The sequence below is a fragment of the Pseudorasbora parva genome, chromosome 6 (genome assembly GCF_024679245.1).
Source record: "Pseudorasbora parva isolate DD20220531a chromosome 6, ASM2467924v1, whole genome shotgun sequence".
NCBI classification, from domain to species: Eukaryota; Metazoa; Chordata; class Actinopteri; order Cypriniformes; family Gobionidae; genus Pseudorasbora; species Pseudorasbora parva.
This window is the reverse complement of record NC_090177.1, coordinates 414365-433818: the sequence shown is the minus strand read 5'-3', so window position 1 is coordinate 433818 and position 19454 is coordinate 414365. Positions and strand designations below refer to the sequence as shown.

Genomic DNA, 19454 nt, shown 5'->3' with positions numbered 1-19454 from the left:
TAGCCTCAGATCTCAGAAGTTTAAGGACCCTTTGTTGACCTCATGACCTCTAACCCTCGCCATGGCAGTCGGGTCAATAAGCCTCAGGAAGAGATCCGCAGGTTCATCTCACACTCCTGTGTGTGTGTGTGTGTGTGTGTGTGTGTGTGTGTGTGTGTGTGTGTGTGTGTGTGTGTGTGTGTGTGTGTGGAAGACAAAGATGTTTTGGTCAATTATAGTTATGGCATCAATAGTTGAAATGTTGACTTTCTATGTCATACTTATCCTCTTATCTCCTAATTTCTGTTTAGTATATCATAATCTTCATTAATTTATTCATTCGTTATATTAAAATCTCAAGAGTGATCTGGCCAAGAAGGCAATAACAGAAATATAAAATACATATCCAGTCAGAAAACACAATCATGAATCACAACAACAATTTACATAAAGCACAAAACCCATAATCTGTTAATAATCTTGACTTTTGACGGACCGGTAATTTTAACTTCTATTTTATACATTTATATATCTCATAATTTCAACTTTCAAGTAAAAAAAAAAAGTCATTATGTCGTCATTTCAACTTTTTGCCGTAATTTAAATTTTAGGAATAATTTTAAGTCATAATTATCTTTGTAATTTCAGCTTTTAATGCCATGTCCGAATCTGATTGTCATAATCTCCATTTTTTGTCATAACTTTAACTTAAGTAATCATTTTGACTTCTTATGCCATAATTTTCTTTTTATCTTATAATTTAGACTTTTAATGCAGTACTTCTAACTTTTAATGTCTGAATTTTATGTCATAATTTGGAGAACATAACATAGATTTATGTCTTAATTTTAACTTGATTGATTGATTGCAATATTTAAAGTAATAATTTTGATTTTTTAAATATAATTAAAAAAAAATCTAATTTCAATTTAGCATGGCGTCATTTCTTTTTAACCTTTTGTGTGTAATGTGTTGTTGTGTTGTGTGTTGTTTTGTTGTGTAATGTGTTGTTTTGTTGTGTTGTGTGTAATGTGTTGTGTGTAATATGTTGTTGAGTTGTGTGTAATGTGTTGTGTGTAATATGTTGTGTGTTGTGTGTAATGTGTTGTTGTGTTGTGTGTAATATGTTGTTGAGTTGTGTGTAATGTGTTGTTGTGTTGTGTGTAATGTGTTGTTGTGTTGTGTGTAATATGTTGTTGAGTTGTGTGTAATGTGTTGTGTGTAATGTGTTGTTGTGTTGTGTGTAATGTGTTGTTGTGTTGTGTGTAATGTGTTGTTGTGTTGTGTGTAATATGTTGTTGAGTTGTGTGTAATGTGTTGTGTGTAATGTGTTGTTGAGTTGTGTGTAATGTGTTGTGTGTAATATGTTGTTGAGTTGTGTGTAATGTGTTGTGTGTAATATGTTGTGTGTTGTGTGTAATGTGTTGTTGTGTTGTGTGTAATATGTTGTTGAGTTGTGTGTAATGTGTTGTTGTGTTGTGTGTAATGTGTTGTTGTGTTGTGTGTAATATGTTGTTGAGTTGTGTGTAATGTGTTGTGTGTAATGTGTTGTTGTGTTGTGTGTAATGTGTTGTTGTGTTGTGTGTAATGTGTTGTTGTGTTGTGTGTAATATGTTGTTGAGTTGTGTGTAATGTGTTGTGTGTAATGTGTTGTTGAGTTGTGTGTAATGTGTTGTGTGTAATATGTTGTGTGTTGTGTGTAATGTGTTGTTTTAATGTGTGTAATGTGTTGTTGTGTTGTGTGTAATGTGTTGTTGTGTTGTGTGTAATGTGTTGTGTCTAATGTGTTGTTGTGTTGTGTGTAATGTGTTGTTTTGTTGTGTTGTGTGTAATGTGTTGTGTCTAATGTGTTGTTGAGTTGTGTGTAATGTGTTGTGTGTAATGTGTTGTTTTAATGTGTGTAATGTGTTGTTGTGTTGTGTGTAATGTGTTGTTGTGTTGTGTGTAATGTGTTGTGTCTAATGTGTTGTTGTGTTGTGTGTAATGTGTTTTTGTGTTGTGTGTAATGTGTTGTGTCTAATGTGTTGTTGTGTTGTGTGTAATGTGTTGTGTCTAATGTGTTGTTGTGTTGTGTGTAATGTGTTGTTGTGTTGTGTGTAATGTGTTGTTGTGTTGTGTGTAATGTGTTGTGTGTAATGTGTTGTTGTGTTGTGTGTAATGTGTTGTTGTGTTGTGTGTAACGTGTTGTTGTGTTGTTGTGTTGTGTAATGTGTTGTGTGTAATGTGTGTTGTGTTGTGTGTAATGTGTTGTGTCTAATGTGTTGTTGTGTTGTGTGTAATGTGTTGTTGTGTTGTGTGTAATGTGTTGTGTGTAATGTGTTGTTGTGTTGTGTGTAATGTGTTGTTGTGTTGTGTGTAATGTGTTGTTGTGTTGTGTGTAATGTGTTGTGTGTAATGTGTTGTTGTGTTGTGTCTAATGTGTTGTTGTGTTGTGTGTAATGTGTGGTGTCTAATGTGTTGTTGTGTTGTGTGTAAAGTGTTGTTGTGTTGTGTGTTGTTTTGTTGTGTGTAATATGTTGTTTTGTTGTGTGCAATGTGTTGTTGTTGTGTTGTTGTGTGTAATGTGTTGTGTGTTGTTGTGTAATGTGTTGTGTTGTGTGTTGTGCAGAGAGGTGACTGATGTCTTCACTCTAACGGCTGTGTGTTGTGTGTTGTTGTGTAATGTGTTGTGTTGTGTGTTGTGCAGAGAGGTGACTGATGTCTTCACTCTAACGGCTGTGTGTTGTGTGTTGTTGTGTAATGTGTTGTGTTGTGTGTTGTGCAGAGAGGTGACTGATGTCTTCACTCTAGCGGTTGTGTGTTGTTGTGTAATGTGTTGTGTGTTGTGCAGAGAGGGGACTGATGTCTTCACTCTAACGGCTGTGTGTTGTGTGTTGTTGTGTAATGTGTTGTGTTGTGTGTTGTGCAGAGAGGTGACTGATGTCTTCACTCTAGCGGTTGTGTGTTGTTGTGTAATGTGTTGTGTGTTGTGCAGAGAGGGGACTGATGTCTTCACTCTAACGGCTGTGTGTTGTGTGTTGTTGTGTAATGTGTTGTGTTGTGTGTTGTGCAGAGAGGTGACTGATGTCTTCACTCTAGCGGTTGTGTGTTGTTGTGTAATGTGTTGTGTGTTGTGCAGAGAGGGGACTGATGTCTTCACTCTAACGGCTGTGTGTTGTGTGTTGTTGTGTAATGTGTTGTGTTGTGTGTTGTGCAGAGAGGTGACTGATGTCTTCACTCTAACGGCTGAGCTGCGGTGGAAGATTAATCAGCTGGAAAAGGATAAACTGGACCTGGCTGCCAAACTCAATGAGGAGGTAGAGCAGAGCGTCCCCTAATGAGCTCAGAGCCCTGACTCTGATGGCAGCACAGAAGCCTTGCACACTGAGGCCGAAGCACATTCATAAATACCAGAGCTGGACAAATAAAACAACTTCATTACTGGAGTAAAAGTACAGAAGTTTTTGTTTTCAAAAGTACTTATTTTTTATAATAATTTATAGTACTTATAAATTATAACGAAAATTAAATGTCTTTCTTTATGTCTCCGCATTATTGTATTATAGTTGTCTAAATGCACATTATGCCATCATGGTTTAAGCCAGTCAGTGACGCTCCATCTGACACACTAGCAGACGACTAACTTAAACTCATTTAAATACTTGTAGAAAAGTTACAAAGCTGCTGTCACTTTAAGGCCGAATGCACGGATCCAATACACTGATACACATCTGATATTCTCACACTGTTCACCTTCACTGAAGACAGAATCAACTTTGTTTATGTGAATCCTCCACTAAATGAGCATTTGGACATCCGTCTTCTTCCATTTTGCTCTAAACTATAAATCAGTGTTTAATAAATGCTGTGAAATCATTGAACTTCACGAGACTCTACAAGAGTGATTCCTGAAAGGCTTTCTGCAAAAACCCAAACACCTTTTAAAGAAGAAAAAAATCATCACTGACTTTCAAAGCTGCGACAGAAACGACTTTCCACTTCGAGGACCTTGATAGAAATGTAGTGGAGTAAAGAGGACGATATTTGTCTTTCAGATGGAGTGAAGTTAAAGTCAGAAGTTTACAGAAAAAATAATACTCCAGTAAAGCACAGATACTCAAAAAGTGTGCTTAAGTACAGTACTCAAGTAAAGCACAAATACTCAACAAGTGAACTTAAGTACAACACTCAAGTAAAGCACAAATACTCAACAAGTGAACTTAAGTACAGTACTCAAGTACAGCACAAATACTCAACAAGTGAACTTAAGTACAGCACTCAAGTAAAGCACAAATACTCAACAAGTGAACTTAAGTACAACACTCAAGTAAAGCACAAATACTCAACAAGTGAACTTAAGTACAGGACTCAAGTACAGCACAAATACTCAACAAGTGAACTTAAGTACAGCACTCAAGTAAAGCACAAATACTCAACAAGTGAACTTAAGTACAACACTCAAGTAAAGCACAAATACTCAACAAGTGAACTTAAGTACAGCACTTGAGTAAAGAACAGATACTCAACATGTGAACTTAAGTACAGTACTCAAGTAAAGCACAGATACTCAACAAGTGAACTTAAGTACAACACTCAAGTAAAGCACAAATACTCAACAAGTGAACTTAAGTACAACACTCAAGTAAAGCACAGATACTCAACAAGTGAGCTTAAGTACAGTACTCAAGTACAGCACAGATACTCAACAAATGAACTTAAGTACAACACTCAAGTAAAGCACTGATACTCAACAAGTGAGCTTAAGTACAGTACTCAAGTACAGCACAGATACTCAACAAATGAACTTAAGTACAGGACTCAAGTAAAGCACAGATACTCAACAAGTGGGCTTAAGTACAGTACTCAAGTAAAGCACAGATACTCAACAAGTGAACTTAAGTACAGTACTCAAGTAAAGCACAGATACTCAACAAGTGAACTTAAGTACAGCACTCAAGTAAAGCACAGATACTCAACAAGTGTACTTAAGTACAGTACTCAAGTACAGCACAGATACTCAACAAGTGAACTTAAGTACAACACTCAAAGCACAGGTACTCAACAAGTGAACTTAAGTACAAGACTCAAGTAAAGCACAGATACTCAACAAGTGAACTTAAGTACAGGACTCAAGTACAGCACTGATACTCAACAAGTGAACTTAAGTACAGTACTCAAGTACAGCACAGATACTCAACAAGTGAACTTAAGTACAGTACTCAAGTACAGCACAGATACTCAACAAGTGAACTTAAGTACAGTACTCAAGTACAGCACAGATACTCAACAAGTGAACTTAAGTACAACACTCAAGTAAAGCACAGATACTCAACAAGTGGGCTTAAGTAAAGTACTCAAGTAAAGCACAGATACTCAACAAGTGAACTTAAGTACAGCATTCAAGTAAAGCACAGATACTCAACAAGTGTACTTAAGTACAGTACTCAAGTACAGCACAGATACTCAACAAGTGAACTTAAGTACAGTACTCAAGTAAAGCACAGATACTCAACAAGTGAACTTAAGTACAGTTCTCAAGTAAAGCACAGATACTCAACAAGTGAACTTAAGTACAGTACTCAAGTACAGCACAGATACTCAACAAGTGGGCTTAAGTACAGGACTCAAGTAAAGCACAGATACTCAACAAGTGAACTTAAGTACAACACTCAAGTAAAGCACAGATACTCAACAAGTGAACTTAAGTACAGGACTCAAGTACAGCACAGATACTCAACAAGTGTCCTTAAGTACAGGACTCAAGCAAAGCACAGATACTCAACAAGTGTGCTTAAGTACAGGACTCAAGTAAAGCACAGATACTCAACAAGTGAACTTAAGTACAACACTCAAGTAAAGCACAGATACTCAACAAGTGAACTTAAGTACAGTACTCAAGTACAGCACAGATACTCAACAAGTGTGCTTAAGTACAGGTCTCAAGTAAAGCACAGATACTCAACAAGTGAACTTAAGTACGGCACTCAAGTAAAGCACAGATACTCAACAAGTGAACTTAAGTACAGTACTCAAGTAAAGCACAGATACTCAACAAGTGAACTTAAGTACAGTACTCAAGTAAAGCACAGATACTCAACAAGTGAACTTAAGTACAGTACTCAAGTAAAGCACAGATACTCAACAAGTGACCTTAAGTACGGCACTCAAGTAAAGCACAGATACTCAACAAGTGAACTTAAGTACAGGACTCAAGTACAGCACAGATACTCAACAAGTGAACTTAAGTACAGTACTCAAGTACACCACAGATACTCAACAAGTGAACTTAAGTACAAAACTCAAGTAAAGCACAGATACTCAACAAGTGGGCTTAAGTAAAGTACTCAAGTAAAGCACAGATACTCAACAAGTGAACTTAAGTACAGCATTCAAGTAAAGCACAGATACTCAACAAGTGTACTTAAGTACAGTACTCAAGTACAGCACAGATACTCAACAAGTGAACTTAAGTACAGTACTCAAGTAAAGCACAGATACTCAACAAGTGAACTTAAGTACAGTTCTCAAGTAAAGCACAGATACTCAACAAGTGAACTTAAGTACAGTACTCAAGTACAGCACAGATACTCAACAAGTGGGCTTAAGTACAGGACTCAAGCAAAGCACAGATACTCAACAAGTGAACTTAAGTACAACACTCAAGTAAAGCACAGATACTCAACAAGTGAACTTAAGTACAGGACTCAAGTACAGCACAGATACTCAACAAGTGTCCTTAAGTACAGGACTCAAGCAAAGCACAGATACTCAACAAGTGTGCTTAAGTACAACACTCAAGTAAAGCACAGATACTCAACAAGTGAACTTAAGTACAGTACTCAAGTAAAGCACAGATACTCAACAAGTGTACTTAAGTACAGGACTCAAGTACAGCACAGATACTCAACAAGTGTCCTTAAGTACAGGACTCAAGTAAAGCACAGATACTCAACAAGTGAACTTAAGTACAACACTCAAGTAAAGCACAGATACTCAACAAGTGAACTTAAGTACAGGACTCAAGTACAGCACAGATACTCAACAAGTGTCCTTAAGTACAGGACTCAAGCAAAGCACAGATACTCAACAAGTGTGCTTAAGTACAACACTCAAGTAAAGCACAGATACTCAACAAGTGAACTTAAGTACAGTACTCAAGTACAGCACAGATACTCAACAAGTGTGCTTAAGTACAGGTCTCAAGTAAAGCACAGATACTCAACAAGTGAACTTAAGTACGGCACTCAAGTAAAGCACAGATACTCAACAAGTGAACTTAAGTACAGTACTCAAGTAAAGCACAGATACTCAACAAGTGAACTTAAGTACAGTACTCAAGTAAAGCACAGATACTCAACAAGTGAACTTAAGTACAGTACTCAAGTAAAGCACAGATACTCAACAAGTGACCTTAAGTACGGCACTCAAGTAAAGCACAGATACTCAACAAGTGAACTTAAGTACAGCACTCAAGTAAAGCACAGATACTCAACAAGTGTGCTTAAGTACAGGACTCAAGTAAAGCACAGATACTCAACAAGTGAACTTAAGTACGGCACTCAAGTAAAGCACAGATACTCAACAAGTGAACTTAAGTACAGCACTCAAGTAAAGCACAGATACTCAACAAGTGTACTTAAGTACAACACTCAAGTAAAGCACAGATACTCAACAAGTGAACTTAAGTACAACACTGAAGTAAAGCACAGATTCTCAACAAGTGAACTTAAGTACAGGACTCAAGTACAGCACAGATACTCAACAAGTGTGCTTAAGTACAGGACTCAAGCAAAGCACAGATACTCAACAAGTGTGCTTAAGTACAGGACTCAAGTAAAGCACAGATACTCAACAAGTGAACTTAAGTACAGGACTCAAGTAAAGCACAGATACTCAACAAGTGAACTTAAGTACAGTACTCAAGTACAGCACAGATACTCAACAAGTGTGCTTAAGTACAGGTCTCAAGTAAAGCACAGATACTCAACAAGTGAACTTAAGTACAGGACTCAAGTAAAGCAAAGATACTAAACAAGTGAACTTAAGTACAGTACTCAAGTACAGCACAGATACTCAACAAGTGTGCTTAAGTACAGGACTCAAGTAAAGCACAGATACTCAACAAGTGACCTTAAGTACGGCACTCAAGTAAAGCACAGATACTCAACAAGTGAACTTAAGTACAGCACTCAAGTAAAGCACAGATACTCAACAAGTGTACTTAAGTACAACACTCAAGTAAAGCACAGATACTCAACAAGTGTGCTTAAGTACAGGTCTCAAGTAAAGCACAGATACTCAACAAGTGAACTTAAGTACAGGACTCAAGTAAAGCACAGATACTAAACAAGTGAACTTAAGTACAGTACTCAAGTACAGCACAGATACTCAACAAGTGTGCTTAAGTACAGGACTCAAGTAAAGCACAGATACTCAACAAGTGACCTTAAGTACGGCACTCAAGTAAAGCACAGATACTCAACAAGTAAACTTAAGTACAGCACTCAAGTAAAGCACAGATACTCAACAAGTGTACTTAAGTACAACACTCAAGTAAAGCACAGATACTCAACAAGTGAACTTAAGTACAACACTGAAGTAAAGCACAGATTCTCAACAAGTGAACTTAAGTACAGGACTCAAGTACAGCACAGATACTCAACAAGTGTGCTTAAGTACAGGCCTCAAGCAAAGCACAGATACTCAACAAGTGTGCTTAAGTACAGGACTCAAGTAAAGCACAGATACTCAACAAGTGAACTTCAGTACAACACTCAAGTAAAGCACAGATACTCAACAAGTGAACTTAAGTACAGTACTCAAGTACAGCACAGATACTCAACAAGTGTGCTTAAGTACAGGTCTCAAGTAAAGCACAGATACTCAACAAGTGAACTTAAGTACAGGACTCAAGTAAAGCACAGATACTAAACAAGTGAACTTAAGTACAGTACTCAAGTACAGCACAGATACTCAACAAGTGTGCTTAAGTACAGGTCTCAAGTAAAGCACAGATACTAAACAAGTGAACATAAGTACAGTACTCAAGTACAGCACAGATACTCAACAAGTGTGCTTAAGTACAGGACTCAAGTAAAGCACAGATACTCAACAAGTGACCTTAAGTACGGCACTCAAGTAAAGCACAGATACTCAACAAGTGACCTTAAGTACAGCACTCAAGTAAAGCACAGATACTCAACAAGTGTACTTAAGTACAACACTCAAGTAAAGCACAGATACTCAACAAGTGTGCTTAAGTACAGGTCTCAAGTAAAGCTCAGATACTCAACAAGTGAACTTAAGTACAGGACTCAAGTAAAGCACAGATACTAAACAAGTGAACATAAGTACAGTACTCAAGTACAGCACAGATACTCAACAAGTGTGCTTAAGTACAGGACTCAAGTAAAGCACAGATACTCAACAAGTGACCTTAAGTACGGCACTCAAGTAAAGCACAGATACTCAACAAGTGAACTTAAGTACAGCACTCAAGTAAAGAACAGATACTTAACAAGTGTACTTAAGTACAACACTCAAGTAAAGCACAGATACTCAACAAGTGAACTTAAGTACAACACTCAAAAAGCACAGATACTCAACAAGTGTACTTAAGTACAGTACTCAAGTAAAGCACAGATACTCAACAAGTGTACTTAAGTACAGCACTCAAGTAAAGCACTGATACTCAACAAGTGAACTTAAGTACAACACTCAAGTAAAGCACAGATACTCAACAAGTGAACTTAAGTACAAGACTCAAGTAAAGCACAGATTCTCAACAAGTGTACTTAAGTACAGCACTCAAGTAAAGCACAGATACTCAACAAGTGTACTTAAGTACAGTACTCAAGTAAAGCACAGATACTCAACAAGTGTGCTTAAGTACAGCACTCAAGTAAAGCACAGATTCTCAACAAGTGTACTTAAGTACAGGACTCAAGTAAAGCACAGATTCTCAACAAGTGTGCTTAAGTACAGGACTCAAGTAAAGCACTGATACTCAACAAGTGTACTTAAGTACAGGACTCAAGTAAAGCACAGATACTTAACAAGTGTACTTAAGTACAGCACTCAAGTAAAGCACAGATACTCAACAAGTGTACTTAAGTACAGCACTCAAGTAAAGCACAGATACTCAACAAGTGTACTTAAGTACAGCACTCAAGTAAAGCACTGATACTCAACAAGTGAACTTAAGTACAATACTCAAGTAAAGCACTGATACTCAACAAGTGTACTTAAGTACAGCACTCAAGTAAAGTACAGATACTCAACAAGTGTACTTAAGTACAGGACTCAAGTAATCAATCAATCAATCAATCAACTTTATTTATATAGCGCTTTTACAATCACGATTGTGTCAGAGCAGCTTCAGTGTCAAACAGGATAATATTGCGACAAAATTAGATTTGGCTGTACAGTCGTACTGGAGAAAACAGTGATGTTATCAGCTTATTTTAATTTATCATATAGCAACAATGTTGGTAGATCAGTATTTAAGTTTATAGAATTAAATAAGACCTAATTCATACATTTTATTTGTAAAGCACTGATACTCAACAAGTGTACTTAAGTACAGGACTCAAGTAAAGCACAGATACTCAACAAGTGTGCTTAAGTACAGGACTCAAGTAAAGCACAGATACTCAACAAGTGTACTTAAGTACAGGACTCAAGTAAAGCACAGATACTCAACAAGTGTACTTAAGTACAGTACTCAAGTAAAGCACAGATACTCAACAAGTGTACTTAAGTACAGGACTCAAGTAAAGCACAGATACTCAACAAGTGTACTTAAGTACAGTACTCAAGTACAGCACAGATACTCAACAAGTGGGCTTAAGTACAGGACTCAAGTAAAGCACAGATACTCAACAAGTGAACTTAAGTACAACACTCAAGTAAAGCACAGATACTCAACAAGTGAACTTAAGTACAGGACTCAAGTACAGCACAGATACTCAACAAGTGTCCTTAAGTACAGGACTCAAGCAAAGCACAGATACTCAACAAGTGTGCTTAAGTACAGGACTCAAGTAAAGCACAGATACTCAACAAGTGAACTTAAGTACAACACTCAAGTAAAGCACAGATACTCAACAAGTGAACTTAAGTACAGTACTCAAGTACAGCACAGATACTCAACAAGTGTGCTTAAGTACAGGTCTCAAGTAAAGCACAGATACTCAACAAGTGAACTTAAGTACGGCACTCAAGTAAAGCACAGATACTCAACAAGTGAACTTAAGTACAGTACTCAAGTAAAGCACAGATACTCAACAAGTGAACTTAAGTACAGTACTCAAGTAAAGCACAGATACTCAACAAGTGAACTTAAGTACAGTACTCAAGTAAAGCACAGATACTCAACAAGTGACCTTAAGTACGGCACTCAAGTAAAGCACAGATACTCAACAAGTGAACTTAAGTACAGGACTCAAGTACAGCACAGATACTCAACAAGTGAACTTAAGTACAGTACTCAAGTACAGCACAGATACTCAACAAGTGAACTTAAGTACAAAACTCAAGTAAAGCACAGATACTCAACAAGTGGGCTTAAGTAAAGTACTCAAGTAAAGCACAGATACTCAACAAGTGAACTTAAGTACAGCATTCAAGTAAAGCACAGATACTCAACAAGTGTACTTAAGTACAGTACTCAAGTACAGCACAGATACTCAACAAGTGAACTTAAGTACAGTACTCAAGTAAAGCACAGATACTCAACAAGTGAACTTAAGTACAGTTCTCAAGTAAAGCACAGATACTCAACAAGTGAACTTAAGTACAGTACTCAAGTACAGCACAGATACTCAACAAGTGGGCTTAAGTACAGGACTCAAGCAAAGCACAGATACTCAACAAGTGAACTTAAGTACAACACTCAAGTAAAGCACAGATACTCAACAAGTGAACTTAAGTACAGGACTCAAGTACAGCACAGATACTCAACAAGTGTCCTTAAGTACAGGACTCAAGCAAAGCACAGATACTCAACAAGTGTGCTTAAGTACAACACTCAAGTAAAGCACAGATACTCAACAAGTGAACTTAAGTACAGTACTCAAGTAAAGCACAGATACTCAACAAGTGTACTTAAGTACAGGACTCAAGTACAGCACAGATACTCAACAAGTGTCCTTAAGTACAGGACTCAAGTAAAGCACAGATACTCAACAAGTGAACTTAAGTACAACACTCAAGTAAAGCACAGATACTCAACAAGTGAACTTAAGTACAGGACTCAAGTACAGCACAGATACTCAACAAGTGTCCTTAAGTACAGGACTCAAGCAAAGCACAGATACTCAACAAGTGTGCTTAAGTACAACACTCAAGTAAAGCACAGATACTCAACAAGTGAACTTAAGTACAGTACTCAAGTACAGCACAGATACTCAACAAGTGTGCTTAAGTACAGGTCTCAAGTAAAGCACAGATACTCAACAAGTGAACTTAAGTACGGCACTCAAGTAAAGCACAGATACTCAACAAGTGAACTTAAGTACAGTACTCAAGTAAAGCACAGATACTCAACAAGTGAACTTAAGTACAGTACTCAAGTAAAGCACAGATACTCAACAAGTGAACTTAAGTACAGTACTCAAGTAAAGCACAGATACTCAACAAGTGACCTTAAGTACGGCACTCAAGTAAAGCACAGATACTCAACAAGTGAACTTAAGTACAGCACTCAAGTAAAGCACAGATACTCAACAAGTGTGCTTAAGTACAGGACTCAAGTAAAGCACAGATACTCAACAAGTGAACTTAAGTACGGCACTCAAGTAAAGCACAGATACTCAACAAGTGAACTTAAGTACAGCACTCAAGTAAAGCACAGATACTCAACAAGTGTACTTAAGTACAACACTCAAGTAAAGCACAGATACTCAACAAGTGAACTTAAGTACAACACTGAAGTAAAGCACAGATTCTCAACAAGTGAACTTAAGTACAGGACTCAAGTACAGCACAGATACTCAACAAGTGTGCTTAAGTACAGGACTCAAGCAAAGCACAGATACTCAACAAGTGTGCTTAAGTACAGGACTCAAGTAAAGCACAGATACTCAACAAGTGAACTTAAGTACAGGACTCAAGTAAAGCACAGATACTCAACAAGTGAACTTAAGTACAGTACTCAAGTACAGCACAGATACTCAACAAGTGTGCTTAAGTACAGGTCTCAAGTAAAGCACAGATACTCAACAAGTGAACTTAAGTACAGGACTCAAGTAAAGCAAAGATACTAAACAAGTGAACTTAAGTACAGTACTCAAGTACAGCACAGATACTCAACAAGTGTGCTTAAGTACAGGACTCAAGTAAAGCACAGATACTCAACAAGTGACCTTAAGTACGGCACTCAAGTAAAGCACAGATACTCAACAAGTGAACTTAAGTACAGCACTCAAGTAAAGCACAGATACTCAACAAGTGTACTTAAGTACAACACTCAAGTAAAGCACAGATACTCAACAAGTGTGCTTAAGTACAGGTCTCAAGTAAAGCACAGATACTCAACAAGTGAACTTAAGTACAGGACTCAAGTAAAGCACAGATACTAAACAAGTGAACTTAAGTACAGTACTCAAGTACAGCACAGATACTCAACAAGTGTGCTTAAGTACAGGACTCAAGTAAAGCACAGATACTCAACAAGTGACCTTAAGTACGGCACTCAAGTAAAGCACAGATACTCAACAAGTAAACTTAAGTACAGCACTCAAGTAAAGCACAGATACTCAACAAGTGTACTTAAGTACAACACTCAAGTAAAGCACAGATACTCAACAAGTGAACTTAAGTACAACACTGAAGTAAAGCACAGATTCTCAACAAGTGAACTTAAGTACAGGACTCAAGTACAGCACAGATACTCAACAAGTGTGCTTAAGTACAGGCCTCAAGCAAAGCACAGATACTCAACAAGTGTGCTTAAGTACAGGACTCAAGTAAAGCACAGATACTCAACAAGTGAACTTCAGTACAACACTCAAGTAAAGCACAGATACTCAACAAGTGAACTTAAGTACAGTACTCAAGTACAGCACAGATACTCAACAAGTGTGCTTAAGTACAGGTCTCAAGTAAAGCACAGATACTCAACAAGTGAACTTAAGTACAGGACTCAAGTAAAGCACAGATACTAAACAAGTGAACTTAAGTACAGTACTCAAGTACAGCACAGATACTCAACAAGTGTGCTTAAGTACAGGTCTCAAGTAAAGCACAGATACTAAACAAGTGAACATAAGTACAGTACTCAAGTACAGCACAGATACTCAACAAGTGTGCTTAAGTACAGGACTCAAGTAAAGCACAGATACTCAACAAGTGACCTTAAGTACGGCACTCAAGTAAAGCACAGATACTCAACAAGTGACCTTAAGTACAGCACTCAAGTAAAGCACAGATACTCAACAAGTGTACTTAAGTACAACACTCAAGTAAAGCACAGATACTCAACAAGTGTGCTTAAGTACAGGTCTCAAGTAAAGCTCAGATACTCAACAAGTGAACTTAAGTACAGGACTCAAGTAAAGCACAGATACTAAACAAGTGAACATAAGTACAGTACTCAAGTACAGCACAGATACTCAACAAGTGTGCTTAAGTACAGGACTCAAGTAAAGCACAGATACTCAACAAGTGACCTTAAGTACGGCACTCAAGTAAAGCACAGATACTCAACAAGTGAACTTAAGTACAGCACTCAAGTAAAGAACAGATACTTAACAAGTGTACTTAAGTACAACACTCAAGTAAAGCACAGATACTCAACAAGTGAACTTAAGTACAACACTCAAAAAGCACAGATACTCAACAAGTGTACTTAAGTACAGTACTCAAGTAAAGCACAGATACTCAACAAGTGTACTTAAGTACAGCACTCAAGTAAAGCACTGATACTCAACAAGTGAACTTAAGTACAACACTCAAGTAAAGCACAGATACTCAACAAGTGAACTTAAGTACAAGACTCAAGTAAAGCACAGATTCTCAACAAGTGTACTTAAGTACAGCACTCAAGTAAAGCACAGATACTCAACAAGTGTACTTAAGTACAGTACTCAAGTAAAGCACAGATACTCAACAAGTGTGCTTAAGTACAGCACTCAAGTAAAGCACAGATTCTCAACAAGTGTACTTAAGTACAGGACTCAAGTAAAGCACAGATTCTCAACAAGTGTGCTTAAGTACAGGACTCAAGTAAAGCACTGATACTCAACAAGTGTACTTAAGTACAGGACTCAAGTAAAGCACAGATACTTAACAAGTGTACTTAAGTACAGCACTCAAGTAAAGCACAGATACTCAACAAGTGTACTTAAGTACAGCACTCAAGTAAAGCACAGATACTCAACAAGTGTACTTAAGTACAGCACTCAAGTAAAGCACTGATACTCAACAAGTGAACTTAAGTACAATACTCAAGTAAAGCACTGATACTCAACAAGTGTACTTAAGTACAGCACTCAAGTAAAGTACAGATACTCAACAAGTGTACTTAAGTACAGGACTCAAGTAATCAATCAATCAATCAATCAACTTTATTTATATAGCGCTTTTACAATCACGATTGTGTCAGAGCAGCTTCAGTGTCAAACAGGATAATATTGCGACAAAATTAGATTTGGCTGTACAGTCGTACTGGAGAAAACAGTGATGTTATCAGCTTATTTTAATTTATCATATAGCAACAATGTTGGTAGATCAGTATTTAAGTTTATAGAATTAAATAAGACCTAATTCATACATTTTATTTGTAAAGCACTGATACTCAACAAGTGTACTTAAGTACAGGACTCAAGTAAAGCACAGATACTCAACAAGTGTGCTTAAGTACAGGACTCAAGTAAAGCACAGATACTCAACAAGTGTACTTAAGTACAGGACTCAAGTAAAGCACAGATACTCAACAAGTGTACTTAAGTACAGTACTCAAGTAAAGCACAGATACTCAACAAGTGTACTTAAGTACAGGACTCAAGTAAAGCACAGATACTCAACAAGTGTACTTAAGTACAATACTCAAGTAAAGCACTGATACTCAACAAGTGAACTTAAGTACAATACTCAAGTAAAGCACTGATACTCAACAAGTGTACTTAAGTACAGCACTCGAGTAAATGAGCTGAGTTACTGTCCAGCTCTGATGAATACATTATGGAAAAAAACACAAAACAAGACTGAATGACGTCTTCAAGTAGTGAGGATGATTGTAAAAAGAGAAAACGAAAGAGGAAATATTGAGTCCATCCACTCCTGCGGTCGCATAGAGGAAGAAGATTTCAGCTTCATTATCCAGCGGGATTATCCAGACCGACTCAAAGTTTACTTAAGTGTCAGTGGCTCAGTTTCAATTAATCCTGAACAGAGACTGGCAGTACACACTCACCTAAAGGATTATTAGGAACACCTGTTCAATTTCTCATTATCCCATTATCTAATCAGCCAATCACATGGCAGTTCTTCAGTGCATTTAGGGGTGTGGTCCTGGTCAAGACAATCTCCTGAACTCCAGACTGAATGTCAGAATGGGAAAGAAAGGAGATTTAAGCCGTTTTGAGCGTGGCATGGTTGTTGGTGCCAGACGGGCCGGTCTGAGTATTTCACAATCTGCTCAGTTACTGGGATTTACACACACAACCATTTCTAGGGTTTACAGAGAATGGTGTGAAAAGGGAAGAGCATCCAGTCTGCAGCAGTCCTGTGGGAGAATTTGCCTTGTTGATGCTCGAGGTCAGAGGAGAATGGGCCGACTGATTCAAGCTGATAGAAGAGCAACTTTGACTGAAATAACCACTCGTTACAACCGAGGTATGCAGCAAAGCATTTGTGAAGCCACAACACACACAACCTTGAGGCGGATGGGCTCCAACAGCAGAAGACCCCACCGGGTACCACTCATCTCCACTACAAATAGGAAAAAGAGGCGACAATCTGCACAAGCTCACCAAAATTGGCCAGTTGAAGACTGGAGAAATGTTGCCTGGTCTGATGAGTCTCGATTTCTGTTGAGACATTCAGATGGTAGAGTCAGAATTTGGCGTAACCAGAATGAGAACATGGACCCATCATGCCTTGTTCCCACTGTGCAGGCTGGTGGTGGTGGTGTAATGGTGTGGGGGATGTTTTCTTGGCACACCTTAGGCCCCTCAGTGCCCCTAATAATGAGTGTAATGATAGCTGTGATATAATAATATCTGTAGTGTGTTTGATGCAATAATATGTATGGTGGCTCTTTTTGTCAAAACGTCTCGCAAAATGCGTTTTTACGGATGCAAAAATGCAGAAAATCGAACCTGTTCCGAATTTTGTTTTGACAGACGAAAGCTTCGGAGGCAGTGTGCAAGTGTGATTGACATAACATGAGGTTGAATTCATTTTTTGCTGCGCGAAAAGTTTACATGCAAATTTTGGACTTCAGTGTGCGATTTCAGTTTGCAAATGTTCTGGTGTGTGTGTGTGTGTGTGCAGGTGTCTCAGCACGAGGCTCAGGCCGCCCGTTTGCGAGCGCAACTGGAGCGCAGTGAGGCTCAGCTGCAGACGCTGGAGTATGATGTTGCTGTGGTGAGAAGAGATGCGGCAGCGGAGAAGAGGATCGCAGAGGACAAGATAAAGGAGCTGAGGAAACACAATCACAGGCTGGACGGTGTGTGTGTGTTTGTGTGTGTTACAGGTCAACACACTTCATCATTATAGTCAGCTGCAAATATGGCTTGACCCCAAAACATTTTTGAAGTAATGGTTTCTCAGTGGTTTACAGTAGTATCAGATGTACTTACAAACATACTAAAGGTTTACCAAAGTTTGACTCCAAGAAAGTCCCTATTTTCAAAATGGCAGCCATCAGGTCCTTAAAGGGTTAGTTCACCCAAAAATGAAATGTCTGTCATTAACTCCTCACCCTAGTGACAAACTGCTGAAATCACGTGACATTGGCGATCCGAATCATGAATCAATACCCTGATTCATAACCGTTTGAATCTTTATTTGAGGATTGAACACAAACGTGCAAGAGAAGACAATGCTGAATAAAGTCGTAGTTTTTGTTATTTTTACACTTGCATACGCTCTCGGACTAAACATGAGCGGAGGTCTTACGGGTGTGGAGCGGCATTAGGGAGAGAAGTTAATGACAGACATTTCATTTTTGGCTGAACTAACCCTTTAAGTAGACCATTACTCATTTGTATTCCTCCTAGACCAGGAATACTGGTGTCTGATACATGTTTTGATCATGTAATATTCTAATTAGCATATCTGCATGATAGATAAGTGATTACAAGTCCAATTATCTATTAAAGCAATTGGTTACAAGAATATTTATGCAAAAAATAAGTACAATTTCCCTTAAGTAATTGCATATTTCTCCTTTCTCATATCGTTTGGCCTACACAACCCAGTGTTAAGTTAACACTCCTCAGAGTTTGACTCCACACTCAAGTGTTTAAAAAATAACTTTAAAGCAGTGTTTAAAGGGGTACTTTAGTGCTGGGAAGATTAATCTGTATTTAAACTGGGTCATCAATGTAGTAGAAATGTGAAATTATTTTTCAATTTGGTGCCTTCTAGACTGAGAAAAGACAGAAAATGTATTTTTGTCTCATGGGGATGAAAGACTACAATTCCCAGAATGCTTCGCTGCCCTGTGAGGCCACTGCCAAAGCCACCGCTATTACTGTGACTGAGTTCAGAAAGTACAATTAAATACTGAACGTGTGTGTTCAATATAACGATCGAGTCGCCGCGTGAGTCTCACAGCAGACTCAGATTAGGAGTCAGATTACATTTAACGTCATAAATGAGTTGATGAGCTCTCGTGATGAGAGCTGAGGTAATCGCGACCACATTCGCGGCATACATTCACAACGTGTTTTCAGTTCATGCCTTTGCAAGCTTAACTTTAATAGAAATTAATTTGAGAAGTTAAAACACTTACATTGCTTAGCATCCGTTTAAATGAGTGCCTGTAGCTGAGCTGAGCTGTGAGTGTGATCTCCATTCCCCATGCACGAGTTGAAAACATGCAGAAATGGCTCCCTCTGCTGGCTGTAGTCTTTAGGCTCTGGGCAAACATTCCTCTCGTGACGCAAATATCGTCAATTTGCTTCACGAGAGGAATTTTTCCAGAAATAAAATGCATAAATCTCTCGTCTCAGGGGGATATAAGAGGGGGGAGCACGATCATTTGAATATACTCCAGGGTTTCTACTGATACAAAGCCATATGCTAATCGCTGAAGTAACCCGTTAAGTTAATGAGATAATTCAATTATTTACTGGTGATGGACAATTAGTGATGAACACCTGCTGTTAACAAGTAGATTCGCTGAAGGGTAGAGTCTTTTGGGTGCAATAACTTTTATATTGAATGTCAAGTCTGTGTTTTAACAACAAAAAAAGGGTGTGTGTCCACATGTACTGAGTAGGAGTTACATGACATAGGCTAAATCGTTTAATTCACTGGTTCACCTC

General features: G+C 38.0%; 1 protein-coding gene across 4 annotated transcripts in view; it reads left to right on the top strand.

The window, feature by feature from the left end:
• Positions 1–19454, top strand: part of LOC137078216 (coiled-coil domain-containing protein 171-like) — a 79196-nt gene that overhangs the window by 685 nt on the left and 59057 nt on the right. For all 4 annotated transcript variants that reach the window (XM_067445342.1, XM_067445344.1, XM_067445343.1 and 1 more), the window contains exons 2-4: positions 4–101; positions 3176–3275; positions 17455–17629. In XM_067445342.1, the coding sequence (XP_067301443.1) occupies positions 43–101; positions 3176–3275; positions 17455–17629 (334 nt within the window). In that variant the 5' untranslated portion in view covers positions 4–42. The remainder of the gene's footprint in view (positions 1–3; positions 102–3175; positions 3276–17454; positions 17630–19454) is intronic.